At 38.6% G+C, this 12,798-nt stretch overlaps 1 protein-coding gene across 1 annotated transcript; it reads left to right on the forward strand.

The window, feature by feature from the left end:
• Positions 1-4,175: 4,175 nt before the first annotated feature.
• On the forward strand, positions 4,176-8,120 carry LOC112242567 (MOB kinase activator 3A). The gene is made up of 4 exons (XM_024410486.2): positions 4,176-4,358; positions 5,365-5,903; positions 6,595-6,797; positions 6,990-8,120. The coding sequence occupies exons 2-4, from the start codon at positions 5,486-5,488 to the stop codon at positions 7,017-7,019; spliced, it is 651 nt and encodes a 216-aa protein (XP_024266254.1). The 5' UTR covers positions 4,176-4,358; positions 5,365-5,485; the 3' UTR covers positions 7,020-8,120.
• The last annotated feature ends 4,678 nt before the right edge of the window (positions 8,121-12,798 follow it).

Consider the following 12,798-nt stretch of genomic DNA (forward strand, 5'->3'; position numbering starts at 1 on the left):
TGTACAGTTGAAGTCGGAAGTTTACATACACTTAGGTTGGAGTCATTAAACTAGTTTTCAACCACTCCACAAATGTATTTTTAACAAACTATAGTTTTGGCAAGTTGGTTAGGACATCTACTTTGTGCATGACACAAGTAATTTTTCCAACAATTGTTTACAGACAGATTATTTCACTTATAATTGACTGTATCACAATTCCAGTGGGTCAGAAGTTTACATACACTAAGTTGACTGTGCCTTTAAACAGCTTCGAAAATTCCAGAAAATGATGTCATGGCTTTAGAAGCTTCTGATAGGCTAATTGACATCATTTGAGTCAATTGGAGGCGTACCTGTGGATGTATTTCAAGGCCTACCTTCAAACTCAGTGCCTCTGCTTGACATCATGGGAAAATCAAAAGAAATCAGCCAAGACCTCAGAAAAAAATTGTAGACTTCTGATAAAAGAATTTATAAGGTTTAAGATAAATTATTAAATACTTATATCCGGAAACTTAACCATTAGGGATGAGAGGTTATGTAACATGGATAAGGAGTAATTAAAAATATTAAACATAAGTTAGGTTAGACTGGGAGAGAGCGGAATGTGTGTGTATGCCTAAGAAAACACCTAGAAACAATTAAACTATGGTTGAACCGACCCGGCTATAACTCTGAGAATGTACGATAGGACAGGGAGTACCCCTACAGTTTTCCTTTATCTGGGGGGGACTGGAACTTGAAAGGCCACTCAGCAAGGAAGAAGCCACTGCTCCAAAACCGCAACTCCAACATTTAGTGAGCCCCCAATTGTGCAAGTTCTCCCACTTAAAATGATGAGAGAGACCTGTAATTTTCATCATAGGTACACTTCAACTATGTCAGACCAAGTGAGAAAAAAAAATCCAGAAAATCACATTGTAGGATTTTTAATGAATTTATTTGCAAATTATGGTGGAAAATAAGTATTTGGTCACCTACAAACAAGCTAAATTTCTGGCTCTCACAGACCTGATAAGCTCCTCTGTCCTCCACTCGTTACCTGTATTAATGGCACCTGTTTGAACGTTTTATCAGTATAAAAGACACCTGTCCACAACCTCAAACAGTCACACTCCAAACTCCACTATGGCCAAGACCAAAGAGCTGTCAAAGGACACCAGAAACAAAATTGTAGACCTGCACCAGGCTGGGAAGACTGAATCTGCAATAGGTAAGCAGCTCGGTTTGAAGAAATCAACTGTGGGAGCAATTATTAGGAAATGGAAGACATACTGATAATCTCCCTCGATCTGGGGCTCCACGCAAGATCTCACCCCGTGGGGTCAAAATGATCACAAGAACGGTGAGCAAAAATCCCAGAACCACACGGGGGGACCTAGTGAATGACCTGCAGAGAGCTGGGACCAAAGTAACAAAGCCTACCATCAGTAACACACTACGCCGCCAGGGACTCAAATCCTGCAGTGCCAGACGTGTTCCCCTGCTTAAGCCAGTACATGTCCAGGCCCGTCTGAAGTTTGCTAGAGAGCATTTGGATGATCCAGAAGAAGATTGGGAGAATGTCATATGGTCAGATGAAACCAAAATAGAACTTTTTGGTAAAAACTCAACTCGTCGTGTTTGGAGGACAAAGAATGCTGAGTTGCATCCAAAGAACACCATACCTTCTGTGAAGCATGGGGGTGGAAACATCATGCTTTGGGGCTGTTTTTCTGCAAAGGGACCAGGATGACTGATCCGTGTAAAGGAAAGAATGAATGGGGCCATGTATCGTGAGATTTTGAGTGACAACCTCCTTCCATCAGCAAGGGCATTGAAGATGAAACGTGGCTGGGTCTTTCAGCATGACAATTATCCCAAACACACCACCCGGGCAACGAAGGAGTGGCTTCGTAAGAAGCATTCCAAGGGAGTTGAAAGTCCATGTTGCCCAGCAACAGCCACAAAACATCACTGCTCTAGAGGAGATCTGCATGGAGGAATGGGCCAAAATACCAGCAACAGTGTGTGAAAACCTTGTGAAGACTTACAGAAAATGTTTGACCTCTGTCATTGCCAACAAAGGGTATATAACAAAGTATTGAGATAAACTTTTGTTATTGACCAAATACTTATTTTCCACCATAATTTGCAAATAAATTCATTAAAAATCCTACAATGTGATTTTCTGGAATTTCTTTTCTCATTTTGTCTGTCATAGTTGAAGTGTACCTATGATGAAAATTACAGGCCTCTCTCATCTTTTTAAGTGGGAGCACTTGCACAATTGGTGGCTGACTAAATACTTTTTGCCCCACTGTACATACACTTACAATTCTAACAGCTTTTTTGTTAGTAGAGTATTTAACTGTCTTAAAATACAGTTCAATTTCTTTTTGTAGGGTGGGAAAATGTGTTTTTCTGTTTGTAAATTTACATTTGTGTGTATGAAATTTGGCCAACCGAATAATGAAATAAATTACATAAAAATGTTTCAGCTTATTTCTATCGTATGTAAAGAATCCAAGCAGTACATCTCTCCACAATAGTGTAAAATCTTCATAAATGTGTTCAATTATAAATCTAATGATGTCTTGCCACAGTTTTCTTACATGAATACAATGCCAAAAAAGATGCAACACTGTTTCTGGGTGGTCATTACAAAAGGAGCAATTTGAGTTGATGTTTTCCTTAAACTTCTTCATATAGTGGTTGGCAGGATAATATTTATGAATCATTTTAAAGGAAACGTCCTTAATTTTGTTAACAAGTAGGTATGTGTGTGGCAACATCCAAACTTTTTTCCAACAGATATTATCAATAAATCCATTCCAATAAGGCATGACATAAGGTATAGATACAACATCCTGCTGAAACAAGGTTCGTATCGCTCTGTTGTTGAATGGACCAAAAGAGAAACAAATCTTTCCTACTGATGAGTCAACAGGGTCATTAGAAGGTAGGCTCTGAGGGTCAGGTCTTGACACGTTCCTGAATAACAGAGCAACACCTGAGGGAATGGCATCTAAAACAATGGCTTATAATAACAATAAAGGGAATGGCTTATAATAATTTCTTTACCAGCTATGGAAATACCTTCTCCAGGACTATTATTTAAAGAAATTGCAAGAAGTTGGGTGATTAATAAAAACAGGTACGGGGAGATAGGACAACCTTGCCTATTCCTCTCTTTAACTCAAATCTAGGTGAGGTGCCATATTTCAATTTGATAGAGCTGTTACCATTTGCATAGAGAGTCTTAATAGCCTTACAGAAAAAATACTCAAAGCCAAGTTTCTCAAGGGAGTGGAAGAGAAACTGATGCTCTACTGTGTCAAATGCTTTATAAAAATCTAAAAATAATATGAAGCTATCCTCAGTTATTAGGTCTGAGTAGTCAAGTATGTCTAATACTAGTCTGACATTGTTAGAAATATGTCTGTTCCTCATGAAGCCAGACTGTGTTTCATCAATGATTGCATCCAGCACTTCTTTAATTGTTTTTGCAAGTAGTAAGGCTAATATCTTATAGTGATTATTAAGAAGACAAATTGGACGCCAGTTATCGATGAGCAGCACTTCTTTTTTAAGCTTAGGTATCAGTGTTATTAACCCCTGAGTCATTGTAGGAGGGAGAACATTGTTTTTAATACTCTCTAAAAAGACTTCAAATAGGAAGGGAGCTACTTGTTCAGAAAATAATTTGTACAATTCTGATGTAATTCCATCAACATCTGGTGATTTATTGTTCTTTAGATGTTTGATATACTCTATAATCTCTTCAACTTTGATGGGTTCATCACACTGTTTAGATTCTATATCACTGATAGAGTGAACATTATTCAGTGAGTTAAAAAACATATCTATGGATTCCTGACAGTACGTAGAGCTATACAATTTTCTGTAAAAAATGCTACAGTATTTAGCGATTCATTTTTGGTAATCTGTAATAACACCATTAATGTTTAGTTAACTTATGGATAGTGTTATTTTTAGAGTGAAATTTCTAAAGTCTAAAGAAATAGAATGAATTCTGTTCTCCCTCCTCAAATCCATTTTTTCCTAGATCTAATAAAGGCTCCTTCTGCTTTTAATCTATATATATTATCCAGTTTATTTTGTAACTCAATTAGTTCCATACGAAATACTGTATGTGCGCCTGCTTGGTCCGTGTAAAGTGACGTAAAATCAGAGGAAGTGCTTGTTATTTCTTCTTTTTTTTGGTAGGGAGGGGCTTATTTTAGTTGCCTTAGTAAAGACTTAGCGCTATGTTCAGAACTACTGACGTTATACATGAATTCAAATGTAGCCGTTGTTATATATTTAAAAAGGATTAGCAAAGTTTATTATATTCAAGAGAACACAGCAAGGGAAGGAACATTAAAGCGTAACAAGTAAGTGATAACGTTAGCCTATCTAAGTTCGGGGAAAGTGGTTGCGTTTACGGTCAGCTCGTTTGGGAGCAATTTACTCCCACTATTTCTACGTTTAATTATATAATGATTAACATGTTTTAAGGAGTAGTTTGTGATTACCTTTATCATGCGAAAAGCAAGAAGTGCGATTGTATCCTTTTTTCTCTCATGAATAAACTTGGCGCCGTCATCTTTGAAGCATCGTAGCATCAGCGCTCCGGCTACCGCTAGGATACATCATGGACTAACGTTAGCTTCAATACTTAGTTTCTTTCACTTTTGCTCCTGACCACTTTATCTGTCTGCTGGCTAGATATAGTCATATTAATAACCTCAATATATGACATGTCGTTATTGTCTGAGGTCACTTCATAAAGTTGTGCTAGGTTGTACATGCTGTCTCGCTTTCCGGAACCAGGCCTTAATGTATTGTGAAAAGTAGGAAATTACTCATATAGCTTGCAACAAATTGTAACTACATTCTAACAACCCTCACTTTTTGCAACGTGGTAACTAACTAACTCTGTGACGATACTCACTTTGCAACATTGTAACTGATTGGGGTTATTCTTCTCGAAGTTGATGTTCAGGTTATGTTGGAGGACAGACTTCCTTGAATTTACCACTCTTTGGACAGCAGTCATAGATGTGTTTATATATTTTGGTTAGTTAAATATAGTTTATTAATTTGATTAACTGATTAATCCGTGGATTTTTAAAAATAATTTGTTATTAATTTTCAATAATGGATTGAGACACCACAAACACTTACACTATTATGCATTTGTACCAAACAACAGAACTAATGGTGATGCAGATTTGTGAAATGTTACAGATTTATAGAAGCGCCACCAATAAATACATTGTGGGCCTACGTTGTTGGCATTGCAGCATCAGACTGAATACTGCACGTTACTGCTAAATTGGACAATATGGAATATATGTGAATCTGACACAAAATAATTCCCCCCCCCTCTCTGATTAGACCCTTCAGCCTCAGGACCAAAACCATCTGTGAGAAAATTACAACCATTGTATAACTGCTCCACTGTTGTTCTAACCAGTAAATCATTCATTAAGACATAAACAAACTGACACATGCAACAATGTCCATGGCCCTGAAGCAAGTCTTCAACAAGGAGAGGACATTCCGGCCAAAGCGTAAGTTTGAGCCCGGGACACAGCGCTTTGAGCTGCACAAGAAGGCCCAGGCGTCTCTCAATGCAGGCCTGGACCTGAAGCAGGCGGTGGCGTTGCCCCATGGAGAGGACCTTAATGACTGGGTGGCTGTTCACGTGGTGGACTTCTTCAACCGCATCAACCTCATCTACGGCACCATCAGCGACTCCTGCACCGACCAGACCTGCCCCGTCATGTCCGGAGGGCCCAAGTACGAGTACCGCTGGCAGGACGAGCACAAGTACAAGAAGCCCACAGCCGTGCCAGCCCCAAAATACATGAGCCTGCTGATGGACTGGATCGAGGTACAGATCAACAACGAGCACATCTTCCCCACCAACATTGGTATGTACAAAGAATGATAACTAGGTAGATGGGATCTGTTATTTGGCTATTCATGATGATGATGATAAATAGGTCTGAATCATCTTCATGGGCTGAATTCCTTGAGTTCTCTGTCACTATAAAGTGCAACAGCTGTATCAGTTAATCTACTATAATTCAGAAATTCTTAACCTTCTGTTCTTCACTTCCTCCCACCACACATAACTTTGCGTCTGACTAGCTGTAGAAACAGCCAAGCAATGACTTTAGAAATGGTCACACAATCTACAGTAGGGTACAAATAGGAATGCATGTACACATGTCCCCAGGAATGCATTTTAAAATGCTATTAGATTAGTGTAAGAGGATAGACTGATAACTTCATCTATTCTTGATGAATGAAGGGAAATATGAATCCTCTGCCCTAGGTGTGGTAATTTCCAAGGCTCACATATCTCAATCAAGTGATACAAGCATGTTCCTCCAGTAGACAAGAAAATAACATCCCTCACTTGATTCACAAAAACATAGAATATTTATACCAATTGTATTTGCACCCAATGTAATATTTGAAAGTTGAGAATTAATCTGACAATTAAACTGAACCAACCACAGAGATGAGGTTGAGAGCATGACCACATTTGTGTTTACTTTACATGTCACAGGAGGACACGTCTTAATCTTTTTGTCATCTTATGTTTGGTTTTTGAAGGTACTCCCTTCCCAAAGACCTTCATGCAGGTAGCTAAGAAGATTTTGTCTCGCCTGTTCCGTGTGTTCGTCCACGTCTACATCCATCACTTTGATCGTGTGAACCAGATGGGTGCAGAGGCCCACGTCAACACCTGTTACAAGCACTTCTATTACTTTGTAACGGAGTTTAACCTCACAGACCACAAGGAGCTCGAGCCACTGGTGAGTGAGAAAAAAATTATTGAATTGTCTATCTTGTTGTAATTTTTGTATATTTTCTTACATATTACATGTTTGTTTTGCAAATGAAGCTGAAAGGGAAGTTGCCAATATTGCACCCTAGAATTGTGATGTTTACAAGCACATTTGTGTACTTTTGCTATCATAATGTTGCCATCACTCCTGCCCCCACAGAAAGAGATGACATCACAGATGTGCCACTAAGGGAGCACCATTGACCACTTGATAAATTCCAGCTTGAAGACTAGTTCCGTCCATATAGAAGACTGAAACAGGAAACCAAATCTAAAATAGTCTTTATTTTTATAAACAAGTAATGTTATCTTTTTTAACCATGTAGGTTTGTCTAACCAGGAACCTTGTAAGGCATTCTCTTCATTTTAAATTTTAGAAAATGAGCACAGTATTAAGAGATTTTACTTCTTTTTTTTTGAAGTTGAATCAGTCCTGTAATTTAGTTATTGTTCTCTTATCTAAAATGAATATATGTTTTTGTACATATCTAAGATTGTAGTATGTGGAGACATTAAATGTACTCCGTGTTCCTGCTCTAAACTCAGTGTCATATGTTTAATGATGAAATGGGTAGTTTTGATGCTGATTAGACGAGCAGCGTTCGAAGCCGTGCAGTATTGTCATACATTTTAATTTTTCCGGAATATACATTCAAACCGGTATATTGTTTGTGTATTACATCTATTCAATGGTGTTGTTTTGTAAAATAACTGAGAACAAGGCCTGTGGAGTGAGGCCAATCAACGTAGTAAAACAGTCATGCAGGTCTTAAGTTAGTCCACAAGGTGGTGAAAGGAGCACACATAAATACGGCTGGGGAAAGGGTTGAGTTTATATTGTAGCAGGAAGTCCATTCAGTGTTGAATACCCCATAACGCAAATGAAAATCATATCTGCCTACCTTAGTACTATGGAAATACAGTTTTAAGGACACCTTAGGTAATATAAAGTTACTTTTTAAGTTAAGGTTGTCTGTTGGAAGTGATTTGATCTGGACTAGCCCTATGTTTGAGTAAAAGCTTCTTCAAATAATATACCAAACATAGTAGTCCTGAAGTGAACTGAATGTTTCATCCACGTGTGCTGATTGTTCACTGATCTCCTTTGTTAGTATTGTCCCAGTTTGAATAAGGAGAAATGAAATGAATGCCATATTGCAGGGTTCCCCAACTGTTGTTGGACCTAAAAGACTTAAAAACACCAACGCAGCTCCTTGTCATTTTAATTCTGGAAATCTTTTCCAAAGTATTCCCACACACAATAAAGAGAGACCGTTGAAGTCAGAATTTACATACACTTAGTTTGGAGTCATTAAAACCCGTTTTTCAACCACTCCACACATTTCTTGTTAACAAACTATAGTTTTGGCAAGTTATCTACTCTGTGCATGACACAAGTCATTTTTCCAACAATTGTTTACAGACAGTCAATTATAAGTGAAATAATATATTACAATTCCAGTCGGTCAGAAGTTGACTGTGCCTTTTAAACAGCTTGGAAAATTCCAGAAAATTATGTCATGGCTTTAGAAGCTTCTGATAGGCTAGTTAACATAATTTGAGTCAATTGGTGGTTTACCTGTGGATGTATGTCAAGGTCTACCTTCAAACTCAGTGCCTCTTTGCTTGACATGGGAAAATCAAAAGCAATCAGCCAAGACCTCAGAAAAAAAATTGTAGACCTCCACAAGTTTGGTTCACCCTTGGGAGTAATTTCCAAACGCCTGAAGGTACCACGTTCATCTGTACAAACAATAGTATGCAAGTATAAACACCATGGGACCACGCAGCCGTCATACCGCTCAGGAAGGAGACGCGTTCTGTCTCCTAGAGATGAACGTACTTTGGTGCGAAAAGTGCAAATCAATCCCAGTACAGCAGCAAAGGACCTTGTGAAAATGCTGGAGGAAAACGGTACAAAATTATCTATATCCACAGTAAAACGAGTCCTATATCGACATAACCTGAAATGCCGCTCAGCAAGAAAGAAGACTGCTCAAAAACCGCCATATAAAAGCCAGAATACGGTTTGCAACTGCACATGGAGACAAGGATGATACTTTTTGGAGGAATGTCCTCGTCTGATGAAACAAAAATAGGACTGTTTGGCCATAATGACCATTATGTTTGGAGGCCGAAGAACACCATCCCAACCGTGAAGCATGGGTGTGGCAGCATCATGGTGTGGGGGTGCTGCTTTGCTGCACTTCACAAAAGAGATGGCATCATGAGGCTGGAAAATTATGTGGATATATTGAAGCAACATCTCAAGACATCAGTCAGGAAGTTAAAGCTTGGTCGCAAATGGGTCTTCCGAATGGACAATGACCACAAGCATACATTCAAAGTTGTGGCAAAATGGCTTAAGGACAACCAAGTCAAGGTATTGGAGTGGCCATCACAAAGTCCTGACCTCAATCCCATAGAAAATTTGTTTGCCGAACTGAAAAAGCGTGTGTGAGCAAGGAGGCCTACAAACCTGACTCACTTACGCCAGCTCTGTCAGGAGGAATGGGCCAAAATCCACCCAACTTATTTTGGGAAGCTTGTGGAAGGCTACCCAAAACATTTGACCCAAGTTAAACAATTTAAAGGCAATGCTACAAAATACTAATTCAGTGTATGTAAACTTCTGAGCTTAAATGTATTTGGCTAAGGTGTATGTAAACTTCCGACTTCAACTGCACATGTGCAAGATGGCGTCGACAGATAGAGCAGCTCTGCTTCTAGCTCCTATATTTCTTACAAGCATTTCGCTACACCCGCAATAACATCTGCTACATGTGTATGTGACCAATAAAATATAATTTATGTGATCGTATATAAATGTATGCAGGGTTTGGAATTATTAGGTTTTAGTCAAATGGTATATCTGTATGATCTTCTTGTGGTCAATTCGCTGTCTACAAATTATTTGTAATTACGTTCCGGACCTCTGACCATCTGCCAAAAATCGGCTTGCGGCTTAATCTAGTTGATGATCCCTGATATGGGGTGGGCTGACCAATAATATACCCATTCAGTGCACATTTGAGCAATTGTACATTTCCCTGGTGGGAATTTCGAGGAGAGGGTATTGGGTCGGCAGGCTGTATCATGTGTTGTCTCTGGTACCTACAACTTACTATAATAACATGATTTAGCTTAAAACGTGTAGTTCGTTTCAATAAACAGTGCTGTCCCACACCCACGATACATACACACATATACATTAGTGGACATGTAGACCCCCCTGAACAAAACACGAGAGACACACTTACATGTTTGTTTTGGTTTGAATTCCTCCACAGTTATTACTGTAGTTGTAGGTCTATATGATGTAAGTACTTACTGCAAATATGTTGTTTAAATTAATTAGTTATGTCACTATGTTGTGAGCTACTACACATTAAAAATGGTGTCCGTGTACAGACAGCTGGATGTTAATGTATAGTGAGCGTTCTGATTCATGTCAGTCATACATCACTCAGGTGATTGGGAGGGAATGATTAGCCTGTTACAAGTGCTTAGCAAACTTTTGGAAAAAACTGTGTTTGATCAAATACAAAGTTATTTTACAGAAAACAAAATAAGAACAGACTTTCAACATGCTTATAGGGAAGGGCACTCAACATGCTCGGCACTGGACACAAATGACTGATAGAAGATTGTGGGGGCTGTTTTGTTACAATTCAGTGCAGCTGTTGATGTCATTGATCATTACACATTGCTGAAAAAACATAGGTGTTATGGATTTGCATCCTCTGCCTTATTATGGATTGAGAGATACCTATCTAATAGATCTCAGAGGGTTTTCATAAATGGAAGCCTCATGCAAATTCAGTTGAGTGTGGTGTACCGCATGGCAGCTGGCTAGGGCCAGTATTGTTTTCTGTTTTTACAGATGACTCATCAGTATACACGTCCGCTGCAACAGTAAAATAAATAATTGAGACACTTAACACAGAGCTCCAGTCAGTTTTAGAATGGGTAACTAGCAATAGGCTGGTGCTAAATATCTACAAAAATGAAAAGCATAATTTTTGGGACAAATCACTTGCTCAGTGCTAAACCTCATTTAGATCTATTATTGAATAATGTGGTTATTGAACAAGTTGAGGAGACTAAACTGCTGGGTGTAACCCTAGATACAGTAGCAAGCTGTCAAGGTCAAAACATTTAGACTCAATGGTTGCTAAAATGGGAAGAGTTCTGTTCATAATATGGCGCTGCTCTGCCTTCTGGACATCTCAGTCGACCAGACAGGTACTATAGGACCTAGTTTTGTTGCACCTGGATTACTGCCCAGCTGTGTGGTCATGTGTGGCAAAGAAGGACATAGGTAAATTGAAGTTGGTCTAGAACAAAGCAGCATGTATCGCACTTAAATGTACACAAAGGGAAAGTGTCAGTAACATGCATGTCAGTCTCTCCTGGCTCAAAGTTGAGGAGAGATTGACTGCATCACTATTGGTATTTGTGCAAGGTATTGATGTGTTGAAAGTACCGAACTGTCTGTTCAAGCAGTTGACACACAGTTCGGTCACTAATTGGTACAACACAAAACATGGCACTGTGAAGAGACCTTCCGGTTGCGAGGTCCAGAACAGAGGCTGGGAAACGCACAGAATTAAATAGAGCTATGACTATGTGGAACTCTCTGCCACCCCAGGTAACTCAAGCTAGCAATAAAACAAGTTTTAAAAAAACTGCTAAAAGAACACCTTAGTGCACAAAGGGGACTGTAAAGAGACAGACATTTTATATATATTGTATTGTCATTTGCACTTTATTATACATTAGAACTAAATAGTATATGTATGTAGTGATATGTAGGCTATGTGTGATGTTTTGAATGTATGTATTTCAGTCTGACTAATAATGTTCTGTACTATGTATTATGTCATGTTTCATGTGGACCCCAGGAAGAGTAGATGATGCTTTTGCAACCACAGTCTCACAGAATACAATAATAACCCGTGTGTCCTCAGAACTGGCACCTTCAGACTGGCGCCAACACCATCAGCAGATAGAACTGTCCATAACATTCAAGTCTAGTGACCATCAACCTTGCACAAACAGAATCATGTGTATTACAGAAATAAAAAGTATATTACAATGTGCTAATAATCACTTAACTGAATATGAACTTCATTCATCTTAAATGTCCCATTACACAAGCCCTACAAGAAAACTAGCACAAAGCATGCTTCTCATGGCAACTTTACAGTTGGTAACAAATAGGTAAACAATAGAAAGAACATGACCTACAAGTATGGGTCATGGCAATAATTCAACATATTTTGCACAACCATTGAATTTGAACATATCAAATATTTTTAGTGTAGTATATGTATGATCCATTTTTAGAACTTGCTCAAGCTTGTATAAAACATTGTGAGACAGCAATCCATTGCACATGAGCAAAATAAATGGAATCACTCTTTTACTCATTGTGTCAATGTTGCTTGGGCTTAACTTGCTCTTTAATAAGCAACAGGGAAGATAACACATTTGAAAATCCTCAGAGAGAGTTATTTCATTATCACTGCTGTGAGAGAACATTGATTGGCTGTGTATCACCTCAGCAGTTTCTGAAATGTGTCGATGCTAAGTCACGACTCACAAGATAGCATTGTACTTGATGAGGACAAATCCCATGAATACACATTGGACATGGCAAAATGTATAGAATTGCAAGAAAATTAACTTTGAAACTGCTAAACTTTCTCTGCACCTGTGACAAAATGTGTAGAATTGCAGGAAATAAACATGATGGGTGTGAACAGTTTTTGTCATGAACAGTTCTTGTGCTCATATAAATAGACGTGGGATGTTTCCCAATGCTGGAAGGGTGAGCTTGTGTGAAAATATTTGGGAACCCTTGTTTTAAATAATCCCACTCCTCACCAAAAATTAAAAAACGTTCCTAAACAACACTTGCACTTGAACTCTCCTAGCTCTGACTTTTCTGATAACTACTTTATTGA

This window comes from Oncorhynchus tshawytscha, linkage group LG01 (genome assembly GCF_018296145.1).
Source record: "Oncorhynchus tshawytscha isolate Ot180627B linkage group LG01, Otsh_v2.0, whole genome shotgun sequence".
Taxonomy (NCBI): Eukaryota; Metazoa; Chordata; class Actinopteri; order Salmoniformes; family Salmonidae; genus Oncorhynchus; species Oncorhynchus tshawytscha.

Excerpts from the sequence above, each read along its gene's own strand:
- LOC112242567 (XM_024410486.2), top strand. The coding sequence starts at position 5,486 with ATGTCCATGGCCCTGAAGCAAGTCTTCAACAAGGAGAGGACATTCCGG. Across the intron at positions 5,904-6,594 it reads CATCTTCCCCACCAACATTG|GTACTCCCTTCCCAAAGACC; the intron begins GTATGTACAAAG and ends TGGTTTTTGAAG. Across the intron at positions 6,798-6,989 it reads ACAAGGAGCTCGAGCCACTG|AAAGAGATGACATCACAGAT; the intron begins GTGAGTGAGAAA and ends CTGCCCCCACAG.